This window comes from Myxocyprinus asiaticus, chromosome 11, assembly GCF_019703515.2.
Source record: "Myxocyprinus asiaticus isolate MX2 ecotype Aquarium Trade chromosome 11, UBuf_Myxa_2, whole genome shotgun sequence".
NCBI lineage: Eukaryota > Metazoa > Chordata > Actinopteri > Cypriniformes > Catostomidae > Myxocyprinus > Myxocyprinus asiaticus.
In genome coordinates, this window is record NC_059354.1 from 10804213 (window position 1) to 10827399 (window position 23187).

Here is a 23187-nt window from a genome sequence, read left to right on the forward strand (position 1 = left end):
CAAAGAAAAAAAACAACAACATCCAATGAGTGGCAGTTCTGTGGAGGTAAATGCCTTGATGATGAGAGAGGTCAACAGAGAATGGCCAAATTGGTTTGAGCTAACATAATGGCTATGGTAACTCAGATAACCCCTCTGTAACCACGCCGTCAATTGTAGTGAGCAGAATAGTATCTCAGAATGCACAACACGTCGAACCTTGAGGTGAATGGGCTACAACAGTAGAAGACCATGTTGGGCACTTTATTAGGATCACGTGTTCCTAATAAAGTGCTCGGTAAGTGTAAATCTGCCTTAATATGTTGTCAGTTGAAACACATATTTGCTTAGTTTTTGAAAGTCTCAGTTTGTGGTGTTCCAGAATGGATAAGAGGTGTAAAATTAGCAAAATGAATGCATTTTCAAACGAAAACATTTGTGTGGATGTGGCCTTAGTATGGTGTTCTATATGCATCCCAAGAATGAAGACCTTGATGGACAATCAGTTCCAGTATAAAAAAAAATAATTAAAAAAAGTAAATAAATAAAAAATAACAATACTGAAACGAGAAGCGGTAACAGCTACCCAGGTTACAGTTAGGGTTAGCATGAACCTTGAAAACGTTGGCAAATCCCATGGCTAGTTTGTCCCTGGAAGCACTTATCATAGCATCCTTGGAACCTGTAAACAAAAGCTCGCAGTCATACCCGAGTGGTGGCGATGCAGCGCACTGGAGAACGGTGCTCGTCTTCCATCTTAGTGAGGGCAATGATAGTCTCAGCTATTGCATTCTTAGTCACCCTGGACCAGGCATCCGAGAGATGCCCCTGGAGTACAAACACACATAAATGATGGACTATTTAAGATGACAACATCATGCAGTGCAAAACTATACATCTGATCATTCATACTCATTCAGCTGAACAGTAAAGTCTGCTGGATATGCTTAAAATGAGGATTGGGATTCAGGATTATTACTCACAGCAGCCATGTCTTTGACTAGTTTAATGATGATCTCAGCGATCTGTGGTGGGGTAGAGCCCTTCATCCACCAGTGACTCTCTCCACGGCGTATGTAGCTACACAAACACATATACAAAGAACAATAAAAAGTTTACAAACAAACATTAAAACCAAGCCAAAGGAAACAAAGGAACCTGTTTTATTATTATCTCATAACTGAGTTTTCTTTTCATTAGCCTGTCAACACTTGGCAAGTGCCAAATTTAAGTAAAGATTGGCTTTGGTGAAGAAATAAATCTATTTGCAATAAAAAGGTAACTTTATTAGGAAATGCAAAATATATATGGGTTTAAATTGAATTGATTTAAAGGGATAGTTCACCCAAAAAGGAAAATTGTCATTTACTCACCCTCATGCCATTCCAGAGGTGTATGACTTTCTTTCTTCAGCAGAACACATTGAAAGAAAAATAGAATAGCTCCACAAATCACAGACAGTCAGCATAAATGTCATCCATATGGCTCCAGTGGCTAATGTCTTCAGAAGCTAAAAAATAGCTTTTGGTGCCAAAAAGATAAATATTTAAGTACTTTTTAACTATAAACCATTGCATCCAGACAGCAGCAGTATACGCATTCACGAGATCACTGAGCTCACATGGTCTCTCGTGTGACATATTCACATTGGCGTGTTACTGACGTAATCTCACATTCGTCTCTGGGTTGAGACATCCAAGATAAGCACACAAATGCACATAGTGAGTAAAAAAAGCAGATAAATACATCTCTAAACCAAAACCAACGAAGCTTCTGTACAGCATTCCTCCTCCTCACTTGTAAACAGCACTGCTCTTCCGGGTGTGTCGCATGTGCCTCAGTTTCTCGCGTCAACATGCCAACTCGCTTACATCATACGCACATACTGCTGCTGACTAGAAGCGATGGTTTATAGTTAAAAAGTACTTAATTATTGACTTTTTCGCACCAAAATCGATTGTTTCACTTTAAAATACATTAATTTAACCACTGGAGCTATATGGTTGACGTTTATGCGGACTGTGAATTTTGGATCTTAAAAAATTGGATCACCATCCACATGCATTTTAAGGACCTACTGAGCTGAAATATTTTTCTATTTTTCTTCAAATGCGTTCTGCTGAAGAAAAAAAGTCATACACACCTGGGATATCATGAGGGTGAGTAAATAATGAGAGAATTTTCATTTTTGGGTGAACTAAGCCTTTAAATCTAAGACATCTAAACTGCTTAATTACAACATCTGTCACGACTTGCACATCATCAAACAACTTTGACCTATTGTTAAGTGGGAATTTTTTCATCAAGTGTATCAAGTATTTGAATTTCTAAGACGTGTGAAATTTTTTTAACTCTAGAATTTAATGCGGCAGCACATGTGTGAAATATTGCTTGCATTAAACCACCAAAATTTAAATATGATGATCTAGATACAGTTTTACAACTGACACAATGACTGTTTTTCATAAATATGCATGCCTAACAGCATGGCATACTGACCTTGAGTTAAAAATCATGGGCAGGGTGACTGTAGTGACCCCTTTTCCTGCAGCCATGCCAGCTGTGCCCACTATAGGGGTGCCCTTAGCTTTGAGCTGCACTGTGAGGGCCTTGGCAATACAGCCTAGGAACATGTCTAAAATGCCCAGCTTGGTCCAGTCACCCTTCTCAGTGGAGTGGATAATGTCGCTAATGTCCCCTGGTGGCAGGGCCTTTACGCCAATGACACTGGCCAGGCGCATAGGAGTGACCTCAGGAAGAACGCGTCTGAGCAATGATGTCACCTGTGTGGCAAGAACAATCGATAGTTAAGACACAATTTTTCATATATTACCTGCTGTAACAAAACTATACAGCATAGCACTGGGAAGTCTGACTTATTTAAGCAAATCAGTTATGTTCCAACAATTCAGATCAAAATCAGACAAATCAAATTTGGACTGTTTGTTTCATCGAAATGGTTTAAACTGATTTATTTCATTCATTCAACAGTGTTTCCAGAAGTAACAGCACAATCAAAGCATTGCTGTTTGTTTGAGCAGCCAGACATCAAAATTGGTGAGTGAGTTTGGGGCTGGACTATCTGTTTTCTTTGCAGCCGGGTGATTTACAAATCGCTTTGTGAGTAGGTTCCACTGAAAAACCGATTCAGAAGAATGTTTTGTTAGCAAAAGAAACGTGAGAAACACAAACCTGTCTCTGGACACGTGGTGAGGCAGTGTGAAGCAGGGAGAAGAGGTCTTGCAACAGCGTGAGCTGCTGGGCCAGATACTGCCGGCCAACGTTAGATCCGCTTAAGGCCAGCACCATAGACAACAGCTCAAAGCAGTAAGCATCAGAGGAGGCGTCGTCATCACTGGGCTGAGAGTTTGCGTTCTCCTTGCTGGAGATGGCATGCTCCCATTCCTCCCGCACACGCGTGGCCTCCATACGGATGGACTGGACAATATGAGCACATACCTGTGGAGGCAAACAGTTTTCTGGCAACTCAAAGAGGAATAGTAACTCAAATGGAATCTCACAAGTAACCAATTTGGATGCCCTGCATAGGCAGCAACTCTGTGCACCTTACAAATTGTGCTCCTCATGTGAAGCGCCCAGGAGAATAGACTCACAACTGACTTCAATACAGTTTGGCGTTAGCATGTTGTTAAGCTAACAACACAATACTCTAACAGCCACATAAAATACAAACACAAATATTTTGGTAATGTTCCATTTGTAATTAGACTAAACTTTTGTAATCTGTATTTTTGATACCATGTGAAGTAAATATAGAATCATCACTCACTTTGTCCACCATCTCAGATGGACTTTTTTACTGACCTCCTCTTAGTCATGTCTTTGCATTTCACATGAAGAATATCTGCAATGCAGCATTAGAATTTGGCCTAAACAACGTATCTTAGAAGGCAGCATAATCCCGCTGCCCACTACTTAGAACAGCTATTGCGTCGGGAGCAAAATACTGTGATCCCTCAAAATACTACCTACATAGGAAGCACAATAGGTTTTGGTACAGAGCCAGAACCAGAGAACACAGAAGTTTTGGTAGTGTTACCTGTTTCTGAAGGTTGGTCAGCTTGCTCCTGCTAAATATAATGCCAACCATGTGCTCTTTCAAGTCTGCATCAGATGGAGCCTGAAGACAAAACAGCTTATGCTTTAGCACTTGACAGCCCATTGGGAAATGGTTGCAGTGAGCTACCAAACACTGCAGATGATGGTACTGACCTTGTCTTCTCCTTCGGGTGATGAGAGCAGGTTTTTCTCCTCTTGTTCTGGTGTTGGTTCTGCATCCCCACAAATTAGTTTTCCAAATACCTACACAAATGTAAAAAGACTATTATATTTTCAGTCCCTAAAACAATATTTTGATTTGAATTTTGAAAGGTGATTTCACACTAGAGCTTTTGTTGTGAACCCAAATCTATTAGAAATTATGGCTGGGTATTGATGCAGATTTCCCGATGCGATTCCGATTGTCAAACTATCGATTCGATTCAGATTTCCATTCATATGGGTATATTTCAGTTTTAATGTCCCTTTTGCTTACATATGAAATAAATTCTCTCCCAGATAATGCTGTTAATTACACTGGGGACCTTCTAACTAGGTAAATTACAAAAATATTAATTTGACTAACTATATTTTATAAGTTTTTCAACATTTTGTTTACATTTTAGCTTTTTAAAAATGAACAAATGAATGTATTCCATCAATAAAAATTATTTATATTTTGTTACATGTTTATTGTTTACATGCATAATTTGTACTATTTAAACTGATTTGTTGAGCACGTGCTAAAACCGGTACTGTCTCTTTAAGAAAACCGGCTGTTCTGTAAAGAGCGTCTGTAAATGAGCGCATATTAACAACAGACTTAAATGGCTTTATCAAATCTGTGCATGATTAGAATTAAATGATTATTTTCTGTTGTTTTTCTTTAACAATTGACTGTAAAGAACAGAAAGGATATTATTCAATGATAAATGAGTTGTATGGATCTCATCTTTTGACAGATAACACAGAACGAGTCAAACCAAACTTTTACCCTTAAAACGCAGTAAAAAGGATTTTGGTGCTTAACTCCTTCCCCACTATACTAAACAATCACTGATGAGTGAAATCTGAACATTTACCAGCAAGTTATTTCCTCTCACTGTGGTAGAGGGTTGCGAATAGAGTAAAAGATCGATCTTGGGATTTAAGAACTGATATCGAGATTGTTCAACTGAAGACCGCAATGCATCAGAAAATAAATATTTCTACACGGTCCTACTAGACATCAGAGTTGGATTCATTTTGTTGGTATGAAAGTGTTCCTGCAAACTCAGGAGCAAACCAGCGAACAGGATTCGGATTGAAAAAGTGGTTTCAAGCGAGACTCCTTTGACCACTAGTGATCGGATTTTGCAGACAGTCAGATTTTATAACTACAGTTGAAGTCAGAAGTTTACATACACCTTAGCCAAATACATTTAAACTCAGTTTTTCACAATTCCTGACATTTAATCTTAGAAAACATTCCCTGTCTTAGGTCAGTTAGGATCACTATTTTATTTTAAGAATGTGAAATGTCAGAATATTAGTAGAGAAAATTATTTATTTCAGCTTTTATTTCTTTCATCACATTCCCAGAGGGTCAGAAGTTCACATACACTTTGTTAGTATTTGGCAGCATTGCCTTTAAATTGTTTAACTTGGGTCAGACATTGAGACTTGAGGGGGGCCCACAGAAAGGCTGTTCCATATTGTACAGCGTATCTAAGCCTGTTCAGTGGGTGAAAGCCGCCAGGCAGCACACGTTGATGAATTGTTATAGTCGAGTGGCTGTATTGACTGAACTTTGGATGTTCAAGATTCACATGTCAGGCAACCAGAGATATTCCATGGGGCACAAGGTTTAGGATCCTGTGTATTTTTGCACTATCCGCATGTGTTTGCATCACCTGAGAAGGATGTTAATACCAGGTGCAAACAGGATCATTAGTACAATGCGAAAAGAGACCTGGGGGAGGAAGGGGGGTGGAATCGAATTTGGTTTTATAAGATCAAGAATGAAAACAACCTTAGTGACCTGGTTAAGAGTGGTTTTCAGTTAGTTTCAACTTACTTGCGAGGTAATAAGGCGGAACACACGCAGTGTCTCAGCCTCACAGTTCTTCTGCTGGGCAACACTGGCCGAAATCTGCCCGGCAATCTTGATGCTTTCGCCCTCTTTCCAGCCGAGCACTTTCACCTGCCGCACCCTGAGTGTGTTCTCAGGACCCTTCAGCTCGATCTTGATCACATGGTGATCTCCTCCTGGCAGCTCACTGGTTACCCAGCCCATGTGCCTCGAGTCCAAGTCAATCTGACACATCAAAAAGTGCATTAAGTGAAAAATTATCCTGTAGACCACTTAGGGACCCAGATGCAGCTTTTGTGATCGACATTTCCATGCAGACATGCTTTCATTATTACACTTTCAGTTGCTGCCTCATGACAAGGAGTTTACTGCATTGGTCAACTCTTTGACTATAACATAAATTCAACATGCAAACATATAGACTCGTACCTGTTTAATCCTGCTGAGATCTTCCACAGCCTTCCCACACAGAAATGTCATTGATGTCACTTTATTCTGACAGAACAGAGAGCACAGATGATATAAATCATTTGCTGTTTACTGATACATACATTAATTTGAAAATCACTGAAATCAATCTAAAGCAGACAAGGAAAGTTGGATGAAAGATGGATGAAGCTGTCAAGCGAACATAACGCATGTAGAGCATTCATTATGTTGAAGCACAAGGATGGTAAACTCACTCCAATGTCACGGGAGTTGTCTACATGGACAGAGACGTAGGATGCATTGATGCCTTTGACACAGCTGATAGTGATGCTCTTAGTTTTGTTCTTATCTTCATCTCCAGACTCCCAGAACGTCTCAGTGGAGCCATCAGTCAGGCTGCCGATCATGGCTGGTCGGCTGGATGTTTTAATGTCCACCACACTAGTCAGATCTTTCAGACAGGTCACCACACATAGTTCCTGCAATAAAGAAGAGCTAAGTTAATATGTGCAGCAAGTCAATGCTGTTAATCGACACAGATGAAGTAGATCCCACCTGACTGATCGCTTCATATCCTGACTGTACACTGATGTTAAAGCTCTCCTCACTGTCCCCATCATCTGATTTCGACAGGATGTTGTTGATGTGGTGGAACACGTTACTCTGGTGCAGGAACTGATGATCCGACTGTTTGAATTTGAGGCTCCAACACCTGGTGAAACAGGAGAACAAATCAGAGTCACTGTTAAACTAGTACCTGCTAGATCGACCCTTGGAATGTGTACATGTGTTTTATTATGTTTTGAATTGCGGTCTGACACATTTCAGAATTCAACAATGCAGAAAATAAAAGCTTGCATAGCTAGAAGCTTTTGTGTTCATATACTTGTGTAGAGTATGTTTTGGGTCTTAGGGTAAGGCATTTGTCCAAATCCTTAACCCCAAGTATGAGCAGTAGTAATAGTGATGCTTGGAGCCTCCCGTCACAATCAAGTCATATAGTATTATAGATTTGTGCTGGTGGAGCTGTGCAGAGGGTCAAGATACCTAAGGGCCATCTGCTGAAGTGAGCTTCCACTGGGAAGAGACATCATGAGGTCAGAGATGGTCTGGAGCAGACGGTGAAAAGTGTGGGGCAATGGGTGAGCCGCCTCTCCTGCGATGAGTATGTCAGAGAGAGGGTGTTCACAGACACCCAAATCCTTCTCCTGTATTACAGAAGAAAACCTCCTGTGTCAGAAACCATCTCAAGTGTACATTGACTCGTTAATAAAACATCAGCGTTGTTATAGTAAGGTCACACCTGCTCAAGGTTCTCTTTGTTTCCTTTGTTCTCCTCATCCTCCTCTTCTTCTGTCTCAAAGAAAGACGGGGTCAGAGACGCCACAAAGTGCCACAGAATATCATGGAGGGAGGTGGTCTGGGTCACGTTGCACAGCAGCCAGTTAAAGGCCTGACAAGGAAACAGAGAATGAAAGGTTGGCTAATTTTAGAATTTTTGGAACATTTTGGCAAATTAATTTCCATAACTTTTCTAGTTATTTGTGATTACTAGATAACGACTTTTGCAGTCACAAAGAGCAATTTCAAGCTGATGACATCTTAACTAGAAAAATTAACCACCAGTTGTAACTAGAAAAATTGACTATTCACAATAGAATTTTCCATAACATTTTAAGACTGTATTAATTTCCAAGACTTTTACAGAACTGGAAAAATAAAAATAAAAATTCCTGATATTTGCAGGTTTTCCATAACAAGAGGAACACTTCAATTAATTGGTAAACGGAGACTTATATCTCTGCAGAACAAAAATGGACTTTTCCCATTCAGTGTTTGTTTCAAACCATTGAGATTCCTTGCTTTCATTGGTTAGTTTAGAAAAGCCCATCCTGGTTTGGAAACGCCCAGTGATTTCTACATTGTGATTCCCTACTTTAATTGGATAGTTTAGAAACGCCCATCCTACTGTTCTGCAGAGACCTATATTTCGGTAAACGTGATGTTTCCAAAACACTCCCCTGTCTGCCATTGGTCAGCAAAAACAGATAGAACCGCCCCAAACTTACAACCATTGGTTGAGCCAATGTTATTATGTTGGGCTAGTGGAGATTCTCAAAAAATCATATCTTGATAGCACTTTCAAGGGAGTCAACCTATGAATAACTTCCTTATGAATAACTTCTGCAAAAATAACCTTCAAAATACAACAATGTTTTTCTATATTTGTACAATTTGGGACAAAGAAAAAAGTGCAGAGAAGGACATGGGACACAAGACATGAAAGCTGACCTCCATGGCAAACACCCTGCAGGCTGATTTGCGAAGTGCATGTTTCATGGCCACCTCCAGGCCCTCAAGGTCATGATGTTGTATAACAAATGCCAACACAGGCCACTGGAAGTTCCTCTCGCCCTTGCTGAGAGAGCCGTGGGCTGAGATCAGTCGAGACAACTCAGGAGAAGGGTGACGAAGCAGAGACGACCCAACTTCTGCAGAGACCAGATGAAATTAACTCATTAATATGCACTTTACTTAAGGCGCAACACAACAAGCTTCCCACAAAAAATGATTTGTCTGCCCACAATGAAAGCGAAAATGCTGCAAATTAGAACATATTTGAAGTGTAATGTACTGTACAGATATTGTATGACTGTTGGACCAATTAGATTTTACTCTGGGCCGGGCTACCCTGTGCAATGCCGCAGAAATTTAAACGGAGTGATCGACAAAATGTTGTGTCCCTGGTCACGCCTGGTTTTACAAGGAAGAGATAGCTTTAACCAACTGTCATTTTATCACGTGAACACAGTGTAACCATGATGATACTACTGCAGCAGCACCTGAGTACAAATTTACAAATCCTACTCTGGTGACAATTGGTTCTTAAATATTTATTAGGTTATGTGACTGGACACTACAGGAAGGTTATGAAGCAACTTCACGTCAGCAAAGTAGGATTCGTAATTTCGCCATCCTTGTACAGAACTGAGTTGGTATTATACAATACAAAATTTATATTCACTAGAAAAAAACTAGTTATAACATCCTGAATAGAAACATTACATTGTGTGATATGGCAACAGCATACCTGATTATGTGATAAGGTTATGCAAATAGCTTCTCAGGCCTCAGTGACCATCATTATTGTAATAGGGTAATTATTCATTTGTAATTGTGCTGTACATAGTGACATGACATTACCTGCATCCCCGCTGTGTACCCTCCGTCTGGGCACTGCCTTTATCCGTGCTGGGGAGGCTGAATGCTTCTTGTCATACTCTGAGGCCACCACTGAATATGAACGCTGGAACACTGTCCGCTTGGCAGTGTCACTGTCTGTGATTGGGCTAGTCTCCAAACTAAAGAAACACAAAAAGTGTGACAAAAAAGTCTTACAGACAAAATAAGTATCACCTAAATGTCAACAGTTCAAAAAAATTAGGTTGGTACAGCACAGGACTAAGGGAGATGAGAGCTTATTTCAGTACCTTGGGGGCATGGACTTCATGTTACTTCCAGGCTCTTCAAAAACATTGGGGCAGGCGTCTGGAGTGACTGAGATGTAGGGAGCAGGTACTGATGTAGAACGCAGGTAACGCATCTCATCCTGAAACAAGTTGTCATCTTGGTAGGCCCCAAAGTTCTCAGTGTGCTGGCTACAAAAAAGACATCAAGCAAGGCTTGATGAGGTACTCAAAAATGGGATTTTAATCAGCAAATTTCAATATTGAATTACTGCAATAATGCTGCCCATGCAATTTCTAAGTTTAAATCTAGGTGAACAGAAGGTATTACCGAGCTAGGGTTTGCAAATAAAGACAGCCCATCTTGTTTGGAAGTTCCTCAGACACTCCCTCCTTGAGACTTGGTAACTGTGTGTGGAAGGGTTTGGGTGGGTGATGGCAAAGCAGGCTAGGCTCAGCGGCACTGCTCAGAGATAGCAGGAACAGTGCATTGGCACGGATAACCTGGTGGGCCTCCATCGTGGGCAGAGCCCGTGGGGTTTTCACCTGGAGAGGTTTCTTCCTTGACTGCTTAACCTGATCCAAGAACCACAGGGTCGAACCAGAGTAAAGAATAATCTTCAAGACTTGAATGGATTATACAATGTTTAAGATATGAAAAATTTACAAATATAAGGCATCTAAATACACAGAGAGGCATTGGTCATGAAAGGTATACCTTTTCCCTTGCAGCTGTTTGTTTCTCTCTCAGGTACTTCTCTCTACAACGATCACACACCAGGTACCAGGTGCTTCCTCCAATACCACCATCTCCACAGTTACCAGCCCAGCCTCCACAGAAGTGCCCAATACTGTTATAGCCCTGACCTCCAGCATATCGGCCACAGCCTGAGAGAATACAATAAAGAATTTACACATTTCCGTGGAACTGCTCCGAATAATATAGAATGTGTATTAGAACTAAACGTAGATGGCACTGTACCTGGGTGGGCCTGTCTCATGTGGTATGTAACAGGGTATGGGTGAGACTCTCCACACAACTCACAGATGGTATCCTTCTCTGGGCCTCCCATAGCTAACTGCGCCATCTCCCCAAAGAGGTTTCCCCTAGGGCGCACCTCAGCTTTCTCCTTCTTCTTTTTATCTTTCTTTGCCTTTTTGCTGTCCTTTTCATTCTCCTTCTTTTTAAGGATAGCACTGGAACCTGGACTGGGGAAGATCATGTTCTGTGTAGCTGCTTTAATGGTAGCCATAGATATGTCTTCCCAAAAGGCTACTAGGTGCTGGAGGGTGAGTGGCAAGATAGACTTGGACCGCATAGAGGAATGGCTGGTCATCTCGTAGGAGACTGCCTCACTTTTTCCATCCTCACACTTCTCGGGCAAGGGAGGTTCTTTCAACATGGACAGAACCTTGTTCTTGTTGATGCTCCCCATCTTGGAGATGTCTGGGCCATGGGGTGATATGTTGAACATGTTAAGGGCAGAGGATATCTCCAGCGAGTGGCGGTTCTTCAGTTTGCTCTCCTTCTCATCGAAGCCCTGTTGGCAGCTCAGAGAGTTGCGGATGGGCGCATGTTCTTTGGTCATCTCAGGGTTGAACTTCAGAAAGGAGGAGCATGCCATGGCATCATGTACTATGCCTTCGTGCCACAGGAAGGCAGCAAAGACAGCACGAGCACATTCGGCAACAGATGGCGACATGGCCTGCTTGGCAGGTTCAGTGGGACGCAAGTTGTCACCCTTAAAGAGTGGCCCTGATTTGTCTTTTTTGGGTCTTACATGTCTGTTGGAGGTTTTACGGCTGACTTTAGGTGAAGGACGACTCTCAAGCTCCTCCTTAACTGGGGCTTTTCCAATACTGAAGTGCACCTTGGAGGAGCCCTCTTCAGCATTGCACAACTCTGCATTCTCATCATTGGCTTCATCGTTGGATAGCAAGGCGCTGGACCTACACACTTCCAACACCTCACTGTGGAGGTTTTCCTGAACTACATGGGGAGATGGGGCTCGGTTCTCTGCATTACCACTTCCTCCTTTGCCCTCTTTGGGTGGAAGTTTTGGCTTGGGTGACGTAGACCTGCCCCTCAGAGGCTCCATGAGAGGCATTTTCTTCTTTCTTAGAGTGTCAGGGTCCAGCGTATAGGAGTCAGATTTGGATCTCTCACGAGGAGGGTCCAGGTGAGCTTTAGAAGAAGGACTAACTTTAGAGGGCAGGTTCTTATCATGAGGAGAAGAGGAACGTGGAGAACTGGTGCTGGAAGGGCTGGATCTTCCTGAAGTGAAGGTATTTTGTTTGGGTGAGGACGAACGTGAGCCAGGGTTCGGAGACTCAGCCCTAAAGCCTGAAGTTCGGCCATCAGCTTTCAAGGCTTGTAAGGTGTTGTGGTTAGGGGAATGGGAGCGGCTGTGAGAGTCAGAACGCAGTTTGCCTGTGTCTGATTTTAGAATCAGGGCTTCGCTGGCAGACAGACTGTCGTTGTTCTTGCTCTTCACCTGGTCAACGGTTCGGCTAGAGTGACTGTCAGATTTGGAAGAACGGGTCTCTTGACGGTGCTTGCTGGCTGGAGACATGGGCCGACTGGACATGTTTTCCCTGTCACCTGCATATTATAACACCAACAGTTACCATTGTGCAATTAATTTGTGCAGCAAGGCAACCCATTATGGCTTTTCAAACCTTTTTAAATAGGACCGGAAGAAAACAATGAAAACAATAAATATATGGAAACCTAAAAATGAAAGAAAGAAACAATTTAAAAACAACAAAAATAAAAAGGGAATAAAAGGCAAAAAAGAGAATGCCATCAACAAGAATCCATTGAAATCCAAGAATGAACTGAACAAAATGTATTATACTCTAACATTCAGCTTCTACTTCTGGACACTATTTATGTGACTCTAAGGTATCATTATGCAATAATATTTATATTTACATTGAAAGCACCCAGCTCATGGGATATATTTGGTCAGTGCCTGTAAAACTGCATTCATATATATTCCAAAGCACTACATACTCTGTTTCCATGTCTAAGAGGGGAAATAAATGGATTTTGGAAGAGAGGATGACATGAAGCCCATCATTGTAGTGAGTCTCCAGGGTGCTCCCAGGAGAAGGCATGCATTACCCACCCTTTTTTCTGAGAACAAGAGATGAGAGAGCGGTGCCAGGCCCGGTCGCACTGCTTTTGTGTACACGCTCACGTGAAGCAAGGCTGCGTGATGAAGCATCTATAGCGGAAAACAGTGGCAAGGAAAGTAAGCAACAAGGCTTGAACCAAGGAAAACCATCAGAGAATGAGAAAGGAAATGTGAGGCAATGAATGAGGGACAGCTGAAGAAAGAGTACTGGATGAGACAAAGAAATAGAGAATCAGGCCCTGTTTACACCTGGTATTAACATCTGTCTCGGGTGTTTCAATCCAAAGTGGTAAAGTTAGACAGATCGCTGTTTACACCTGGTGTTAACATGCACCTCAAATCTGTCTCCACTGACAACTTGTAATTGAATTTCAATGGAAAGGGTATTGCTATGCCAGCGTTACTGCATGTAGATTGGGGGGCGGGGTGCTGATAGGTGTGGGGGTAAGGGAACACCCAAAAAACACACTGTTGTTTCCAAAATCGTGCTGCAGACATGCCATTTTTAGTAGAATAGTCTGGCTAATTTAGGATGTGCATGCACATGTGTCACAGGTGTTTAAGCAGTCCTTTGCTTTTATCTGGGACACATCAGGACAGATGCACAACAAATGCAATGGGGTCTCTTGCATTTCAGACTTTTTCGAATGTAGTTTGAGTTATCTGATAACAAAATGCTTTGGACCCCGTTTACACATGTATTTAGAACTTGCGATCGGATCAAATGAGACGGATGTAATGTAAACCGGGACAGAGGGGCATGTAGGGACTGAGACAGAGACACGAATCGAGAAAAAGCAACAAGTAGAAGAACATACAGTAGACTACAAGAGACACAGGTAGACTGGTAGAAAGAGGCACATGATACAGCAAAACTGGGCATTAACTGGTGCAGGGAAGTTGGCAGAAGTGTCTGAATGGAATGACTGAGTTAGGATTTGTTAATGAATCTGGAATGCACACAGATTTAGAGTATTCTGGCTGTGGAAAATATTGAGACACTTGCACCTTAAATTTCAAACAAGCCAATTTCATTTTCCTTTTGCAGACATTAGTGCATGTTTGGTTACACTGTGGGTATAAAAGCCCTTTGTGTTGTTTGCTTGGACAGATTCCTGGACCTCTTGGGAACTGCTCAGGAAACATAGCTAATGCATGATCAAATGAAAACACCCCATGTTGCACGCAAAAAAACAAAACAAATAAAATGCAATCAAGTTAACAGAAACATTTGACATGTAACCAATACTGTAAATAGCTACAGTGGAAACACAGAACAGGAACTTAAATATTATTAGACCACTGGAGTTGAAATGACAATGGGTCTCGTTCACTAACCATGCGTTTGTGCATATCTGGCTTAAACCTACATGTGAATGTTTTTGTAAAGAAATCATGATTCATCAAAAAGTTCAAACTTGCATTTACCAACATAAACCACACAAAAATACCTCCTTGTGGCCTAAGAAATGTAGAATGAGTTAAGCAAAGATACTTTATGTACTTTTATTAGAAATGGGTAACTAAGTGACCCTACAACAAGTCTAATTTTAAAGTAACAAAAAAGAATTGCGTAATAGCTTGATCTGAGATAGGGGGTACACTATGCTAATTAGTAACTACAGGTACACGCTCCCTCGTTTAGAATAATCAGGATTCATCAACTTTAGAACGATGGCAAGAACAAATTTGTGTATGCACCTGTTGTGAATCCAGCAGAAATTTTGCACAAGAACCTTTTCTACGCACACAAGAAAAAACACTTGTGACATTTTTTGTGAAAGAGAGGCACTGTTAGAAGCTACAGTGGAAACACAGAGGAGTAACTTAAATGATATTAGACCACGGGAGTTTAAATGACAATGAGATGTGAAAGAAAAGAATCACCAATTAAAACAAGGCAAGCAAGCAGGTGAACAAAGGCAGAAAAGCACAGGAAATAAGCCTGAATGGAACTCAACACAACCTGAGGGGCACTGAACAAAGAAGCGCTTCAGACAAGAACAAGCAGCACCTGAGCAAGCAAGCACCGCCACTACCTTATAAATGGACAGACTTACTCGGAAGCTGTGGATGCGGTTGAGGCTGCTGGGAAAAGGACTGTCCAAACACAAATGGGCTGTGGACAAGGGAAGAGGGAGGTTTGGCAGCTTGCTCAAATATGGAAGGAGTTGGGAGGAAAGGCCCAGACTGAATGGAATTCAGTATGGCACTCAGCCGGTCACCTGCAATTCGGAAGACAATGGGAGTGCTGTAGCTTATATGATCCTCAGAAGGAGCCATACAAAACGCTAGTCAGATGAACGCCCCACACAAGCACGCTCACTAGAAGTTATGGGGTGTATGAGTGGGTCGGCTGAACCAACATGAGGGGAGTAAGGGAAGGGCTGGGAAAAGCTGTAGGTCAGGTTTTCATGAAACCTCATACCTGAAACATCTACAAGGTCACAGATGAAGAACTGGCAGACACAGAGCCAATCCTTTTCTTTCATCGCTTCAATAGTGCAGCTCATGGAAAATATGGTTTTGTTCTATTTCATGGTTAAAGTAATATAACATATCGAAGAAACCTGACATTACTGAAAACTAACACTGCTAGATGAGGTGAGTTGTTACAGTCAACATAAAATGACTACCGCAATGTGTTGAAGGATATTTAGTGAGAAATGTACTATGGGACAAAATTTTATCCATCAGTTATCAATTGGATCTTGAAAACGGAGGGCTCTATTTTCGTGAGAGCGTGAAGCGCAGTGCAGCGACCGTGCGCTACATCTCATCCAATTTTCGTGAAAGCACCATTTCTTAGTGCAATTTTCGTGCCAACGCAAAGCACAAGTGGGCATGGGTGGGAGTGTTTACGCTAACCATTGGTGTATGCGCACAAACTGTGGGTGTACTGTACGTAATTAAGTAGCGCAAAGCGCAGTTTGCTATTTTCCTGAGAAATAGGTCATTGCGCTAAGACGTTTCAAAAGCAGGTCTGTTTTCATCGCAAAGTCAGTACCTGCATTTGCAGTTTGGAGATTCCACCTGCAGGTGGTAATAAAGTTAATGTCCAAACTCTGAAAATATAGTGGAACATCAAAGTTGTCTTATGTTACAAAAATGTATGAGATTTGTGTTAAACTATCTATAGGTCATGGTTTATTTTTCAATTAATATTATTATGTATCTATTTACAATTGTATTTATGATCTAATTTGTATTGGTATTTTTCCACCTGTTGTCATAGAGTGATTTTTAAGTCACTGCAAAAGGTGCCGGTGAAAGAAGTTGGAGAGAAAATGTTTTTTTTTGACCATTTCGTTATTTTGATTATATTTTCATTTCATTTTAAGTGTAATTTGAAAAAGAAATATTTTTGTTTCAATAAATGAATTTCATTGTTCAAAATCAAAATCAACTGGTAGAAGTGAAGAGCTGATCCAATCACTATTAATACTAGCCATGATTTGTTTGTCAGTAGATGAAACTTAATAATAATACTTACATTCCCTATAATTTAACGGAGCATGCATCCAAATCCTGAGAAGAATAACATTTTCTAAGCATATAAAAGGAGCGTGTCCATATTTCTATTCTTCTAATTCATTGCATATAGTCCATTTAAAATACCAACTTCTTATGAATGTGCTGTTTTTTGTTTATATCGCTGGTGCTTGTGGAAATGGACTATATAATAGAACACAGATGCTGCAATAACCGGAGAAGAACCTCCGAATTAAATTGCACTTGGCTCAGCCCATTTGCACGTTGCACACGTGATTTTGCTGAACCCACTTACGTCTAGACTTAGCGCAGTTTTGCATTTCATGGCCATGCCCGTGGACGTTGCATTTATGACTTATGGCATATCGCTGCGGTTAGTGCTAGCGCTTTTTAAATAGAGCCCTGAGTGTTCCAGACCTGAATGTGAGTTTGCAGTCAATTGTGAAGGACTAATTCCCTCCTGAAACACCCCCAGCACCCACGTTTCAGGAGGCTTTTTGACCGGGACTTTCTTTTTCAACTGCATCGTTATTTACTATTATTTCTGTAACCTTTATTACATTAATTGGTATTCAGGGTTCCCACACCTTTTGACCAATGAATTATGGTTACCATGAACCAACAGCCTATGCAGCCCTGGTGCCATCCGCTAAAAATAAAAGTTGCTTTAGATGCGTTACGTTCTGATAAAAAATTATTACTTCATGTAGACTTCAAGCTTTTATTCTATTTTATAATTTTTTTCTGATCAGGTTTTTAAATTTTTTTATTCAGGTGTATTGAAACTCGTTGAGTATAAGAGGTGATGAAGAACCCCTTAGATGTGGTGCAGCTCAGCAGCAGTCTATGGGAAACGCCACTAAGCAGCGGTGCATGAGGAAAGAATGGTGAGAGGCAGTGGAATATAAATGGGTAAGACCCAGCCACAGCACACAGAGTCTTGCCCATGCACACAATGATGGCTTTACATGGCACAGAAGACAGCCAAAACACAGATCACAGCATGCAAAACACAATTACTCTGATTACACAGACCTGAATTAGAACAAATGATTTGAACTTATTAATCATTTGATACAAGTTCCAAATATTCCAAAATATTATTGAGGATATCAACTAATAGGCAATAAACTATTTAAACGAAAAGGAGTTTATATGGCAATTAAAATTAGGACTTTAAGTTGGGTGTTCAAACTTTTAACTGGTAGAATACTGTAAATCATTCCACAATACCAGAACAGGTCCTGTATTTATATATGCTGTGTGTGTCTGGTAGATCATTCTGGACCACTTTTATTTCATATTAAAATCTTTTTTTATCATAAGCAAAAAAAAAAAAAAAAGGAAAAGAAGGAAATTATTCTTTTTTTCCTAGAACGTGAATAGCACACTTAAATACTGTGTAAATGTGCTTTTAATTTGGCCATTAAATTTCCTAAAGACTGTCATTAGACTTATCGCAATATGTTCTTGTCTTGCGACTTGCAAATATATGAGCGTTAATAGAGATGTTTTAATAGTGTCTCTGATTTAAATTTCAGATTCAAAAATAATGTTAAGTGTTGACTTCCATTAATCAGTTCAAACTGTCCATTTCAAAGAATCAATTAAAAACTCTGGTTCAATTATTAATTTGTATCATCACTCAAAAATTCACCATTTTATGCCATGTCAGTGCTTAAAAAGAATCAAATATTTCCAAAAGGCTGAAAAGTATCAAAATGTATTTTTGTTTTTGAGCTATAATGATCATGCATGTATACTGCTAGGATTTCAAAACAACAACAACAACAAAAAAGGGTAAAACATTGGTAGATATTTCTGTGACCAGTTCTGAGATTAAACAAAAATCATAAAACAATGTCTGGCAGATGAATCATGACATGAAAAATTTTCAGTTTGCAGACATTTTATGTTCATCTCAACGGGATCTTTACTCTCACCTTTATTGTTGGAGATGCCGTAGTCAAAGCCCTGAGCTCCTGAGCTGCCCCTGTTAAATGCCTGAACCGAGAATGGGCTCGGAGGAGGGGTCTGCGCTCCATGCTCCAAAATCACTTGTTCTGTTCCAGACAGAAGAATGTTTGTAACCATCAATCACTAAAATGACTGATTTCAAATAAAAAGGGATAGCCCACCCAAGAATTAAAATTCAGTCACATTAACCCTTATGACTTCCTTTCTTCCACAGAATACATAGGGGAATTTTTGAAGACTCTCCTGGCCACTCTTTTCCATATAATGAAAGTGAATAGGTACGAATGCTGTCAAACTCCAAAAGTGACAAAAAAGCACCATAAAACTATCCTAACAGTAGTTCATACAACTTGTATGCTATATTCAAAGTTTTCTTAAGACATATGGTACAATAGCTTTGTGTGAGAAACATATAGAAATTAAAGCTGTTATTAACAGATAATCCACCAGATCTCTCAAATCTCATTTGCACTTGTGTTCAGTTCCAAAATGGCACCTTTTAGATTGAGAGAATTTTAGTCTACAGTATTGTATGGCTTTAGAACACTTGGAATAGAGTGCACAAGTTATACGGGCTACTTTTATAGTGTGTGTGGGTTTGGTCCTTTTTGGAGCTTGGTAGTCCCTGGTTACTGTCACTTTCGTTGCATGGAAATGAGCAGCATGTCTGTTTAACATCTCCTTTTGTCATGGAGGAAAGAAAATATTATGGTGTTTGGAATGACATGTGGGCGAATAAATGACGACATAATTATTTTTGGTGAAAGATTCATTTAATGCCACGACAAAGACAAGAAAAAAGAGTCTTTGCTTTACCTTCCTCGTGGCGTAGGTACTGGTTTCCCCCTTTGTCTCGGGCCAGAGACCAGGCCTCCCCCTCGTCGCTCTCACAGAACTCCACCACACTGTTTTTATCCAGCTGAACCCACGTTCCCTCCGAGTTAATCACCTGATACAGACACAGCTTTATTTACAGTACCATCCCTCACTAAACACACACACCTGACACCATAATCAAACCAGAGGAGCAAGACTGTTTAGCAAACAAAACGCAGCAGCAACTCTAAAATAACAAAGCGCATTTGGACAGTTGCAACAAATATATGAGGTACCATACAATTCTCAAGATTTATGAACGGCAACCTGTTTGAACAAAGACATTGCTTTGAATTGGACTTGATTTCTGTAAAGAGTTTTTTGAGAGCAGCATAGCAGTATTTGTGTGAGTTGGGTAACTATAAGAGAGCATTTGAGGACAGCATGACACACCACACCCTCTACCGAGAGAAGAAAGAGGCGAAGTCCAGCACTTCCATGATCACATATGGAGACGATTCAAACGGAAAAAGAGTATTAACCAAGGTTGTGCGCATTTTGAGTTGAATTGAAAATGCCTTTTAAATTCCAATTCAATTCCTGAATTTGAACGGATGTAGCCAAAAGGATGCAAAATTGTAAGTGTAATTTGAATTTAAGGAAGCAGAATTAAAATAGAATACATTTCAAAGAAATGCATATAATAAAAATTTATATTTATTGTCAATGTTTCAAATAACTGTCACCATTAGCTTTCATTTTATGGACCATGGTGGAAGAACACATTTCTCGGAAAGCTCTAATTTCTAATTTACTAAATCCAAAAGTCTGCATTAGTAAGCATAATTAGTCAAAATTAAAATAATAATAATAAACAACTGTGTTTTGATGATAAACTCTAGTTGGACTAATGAAATTCTTCTGCTTTGCAACTGTTACATTTTTTTGAATTAGAATTCAGTAAATTTCTCTTCCTGTCATTTAAATTCCAATTCAACATCCTTTGGGGCGTGGCCAATTCAATTCAAATTCCAACTTATGAACTGAAAAAGGAGTCAATTCTTGAATTCTTAATTTTACCCAACCCTGATCTTTTCAGTGGGAATTATAAGACGACTTCAGCATTTTGCAATTCACATGCTGCATTTGTTATCATTTTGTTAATCACCAATTAAGATGTATTATTTGATGCAAACAATTTTCATGTTAAAGCATGCCAGATTGCTATACTGTTATTGTGCAAACGCTGAAGCCATGCTTGTTGGTTCTCGAGAGGCATTTTATTATGTACAGAAGGACAACACACCCACACCAGAGCCATATCATGTACTGTCTCTACAAGTTTTAACAAAGGGCTCTCTATTTGTTAAAAGATAGATCAAGAATTTGTGTTACAGTAACTGCAGAACTAGCAAGAAATCTAGCTAATTAGTTATTTATTGGCAGCCACAGTAACACAGTTGGGAGTCCATACCTCGCCTACCGCCTTGACTTTGTTCCCCAGAACTAACATTCCAATGGGGATACCTCTAAGGTTTGGGCAGCTTCTGATGTTGTGACCAGAAGGTCCAGTCTTCACTACCTTATAAAGACCCGGTCCGCCAGCCTGGCCCACACCCAGGTCATGGACACTGGTCTCATGAGAAGGGCGGCCATTGGTCTCCTTCCCATAATCATCTGAATTTGACCTGCCCTCCTGCAAAACCAAAGGACACAGGTTAATGTTAACTGTGAGAAGTTTAAAAGCAAAAGGCACATTATATTTATTTACAAAATGGACAGATTGTAATATTTCATTCAATCCATTTTTATTTATTTTTTAAGGTCAGAAGCCATTGTTTTAGGCTCATAACAAATTAGGATGTCCGAGATTATTTTTCTTCAAATCTGGTTTAGAACTTAGAAATGCAATCTTTGTCTTTATGCTGGTTTCATGTTTTAGGATTCAAAAGAAATGAAAACTGTCAAGTGGTGTAACCATCATGTAAAAAAGCAATACAAAATACCTTAAAAACTTGGGTGCATACATTTTAATAAAAAAATGTATTGCTTTGTTTGTTTGTTTATTTCTTGGAGTTATTTCATTTGACAACCTGAGCTAACCTTGTCATGTTATTAAAAAGGTCTAAATCTGATATTTAAAAAAACAAAAACAATTTACTGACCTTGACACAGTCACGAGGGTCTACAGTCTACATATAATTTCCTGTTTTATGGTTTTCCATTTTGTTGGTCATGCTGGTTACAAGGTGACTTTGAAATCAAAACTGCTTCACTGTTTTTATAAGGGGGAAAAAATGATACTTTTAATGAGACTTTATTTCTTCATTATGATCTCAGGACAGTTACACCACCTAGACATTTTAGATTTTTTCCTTCCTCAAAACATATCAAAATGAATTTCAGTTCAGAAATTGAATAGGTGTAATCAAGTCATTGTCTGTAAGAATTGCATTTTTAAATGTATTTTGGGAAAAAATAATACAGCCAGAACACAAAAAGTGTCACATCAGTAACCCTTTATGATCGCTTGCTACCAAGATGAAACTGGCCAACGTACCTACTTAGATTAGCAATACTTATACAGCATAATAGCCAATTGTGGTTCTACATCGAGACAATATTTACAAATCTCATCTTAGCCTAAAAAGAAGTTGCTTAACAAAGTTGTAGGATGAGTAACATTTTAACATACAGTATATAACAGTGTGTTCCGCTGCCAAGTACTGAGAATTAGGTTGGCATGCTTTTTTGAAACTGACAAATAAGACTAAGTAAAAAAACAAAAACAAAAAATAAATAAATAAAAAAAAACTAAACATGCATTCACATCTTCGGCTTTCCTGTAAAATCTCCATGCAGCTGACTTTGTTCTGAGTTCTGAACTAGAACATGAAAACACAACAAGCTACCCAAGGTTAACATAAATGAAATGTAATGACCATTAGGTTAAAATGTGTTCTTAGAAACTCAACACATACAAGAAAAAGATAATAATATATATATATATATATATATATATATATATATATATATATATATATATATATATATATATATATTTTTTTTTTGTTTGTTTTTTTTTGTTTTCACTCACATGATTTACACAATTAAACATGCAACTTTGATGGTACTTCGATACCTCATTTGAAAAGTCTCAAATTGAAAAAAATTATAATGAGAAACACTGGTAGAAACAAAGCAGCAGCATAGATACACATACACCTCGCCTTCCGACAACTCACCTGGGGAAAACAAGATAAGGTCGTCCAAGACAAAAAGTCGATATCCCTGACTCCTTGGCTAGCGCTAAAGATATTCTGAGCAACAGATTATAAGCAAGTCAAAACACGGTCGGGAGTCACCTTAAGGTACAAACGCAGATGGTATGGTTTGTCATTTTTTGGAAGAGATGGATTTGTTATTGTGGCTGTATGATTGTGTATTTTATTTTTTAATCTTATTCAAATTTTTACAGCAAAAGTATTTAAAGGTTGGGAGATGGTCTAGAAAATTAAAGGAAAAGTTCACCAACAAATGAAAATTCTGTCTTCATATACCTACCAAAACTGTATGTTGTTCAAACCCATATGATTTTCTCTTTTCCATGGAACACAAAAAGAGAAATTTTGAAGAATGTACTGCTCGCTCTTTTCCATGCAATTACAACGCATGGGGATAGGATATTTCAAGCTTTAAAAAACATGCAAAAGCATAAAAGTATCATAAAAGTTGTCCAAAGCATTTATTCATTAGC

The 23187-nt window shown here is 39.5% G+C and overlaps 1 protein-coding gene across 3 annotated transcripts in view; it reads right to left on the minus strand.

Annotated features, from left to right (window-relative positions):
* The window catches only part of LOC127447813 (E3 ubiquitin-protein ligase MYCBP2-like), a 203718-nt gene that overhangs the window by 20197 nt on the left and 160334 nt on the right, over nucleotides 1-23187 (minus strand). Inside the window, exons 53-75 of one of the 3 annotated variants that reach the window (XM_051709883.1) lie at nucleotides 20905-21126; nucleotides 19431-19563; nucleotides 18581-18700; nucleotides 15206-15370; nucleotides 13137-13235; nucleotides 10988-12607; nucleotides 10724-10893; nucleotides 10337-10581; nucleotides 10030-10197; nucleotides 9743-9900; nucleotides 8831-9030; nucleotides 7842-7991; nucleotides 7586-7746; nucleotides 7094-7250; nucleotides 6793-7017; nucleotides 6539-6604; nucleotides 6095-6334; nucleotides 4213-4302; nucleotides 4040-4120; nucleotides 3172-3438; nucleotides 2479-2762; nucleotides 963-1059; nucleotides 688-807 (exon numbers count right to left, since the gene is read on the minus strand). In XM_051709883.1, coding sequence (XP_051565843.1) covers nucleotides 688-807; nucleotides 963-1059; nucleotides 2479-2762; nucleotides 3172-3438; nucleotides 4040-4120; nucleotides 4213-4302; nucleotides 6095-6334; nucleotides 6539-6604; nucleotides 6793-7017; nucleotides 7094-7250; nucleotides 7586-7746; nucleotides 7842-7991; nucleotides 8831-9030; nucleotides 9743-9900; nucleotides 10030-10197; nucleotides 10337-10581; nucleotides 10724-10893; nucleotides 10988-12607; nucleotides 13137-13235; nucleotides 15206-15370; nucleotides 18581-18700; nucleotides 19431-19563; nucleotides 20905-21126 — 5238 coding nt within the window. The remainder of the gene's footprint in view (nucleotides 1-687; nucleotides 808-962; nucleotides 1060-2478; nucleotides 2763-3171; nucleotides 3439-4039; nucleotides 4121-4212; nucleotides 4303-6094; nucleotides 6335-6538; nucleotides 6605-6792; nucleotides 7018-7093; nucleotides 7251-7585; nucleotides 7747-7841; nucleotides 7992-8830; nucleotides 9031-9742; nucleotides 9901-10029; nucleotides 10198-10336; nucleotides 10582-10723; nucleotides 10894-10987; nucleotides 12608-13136; nucleotides 13236-15205; nucleotides 15371-18580; nucleotides 18701-19430; nucleotides 19564-20904; nucleotides 21127-23187) is intronic. The other 2 variants (XM_051709884.1, XM_051709885.1) reach the window with 2 other exon arrangements.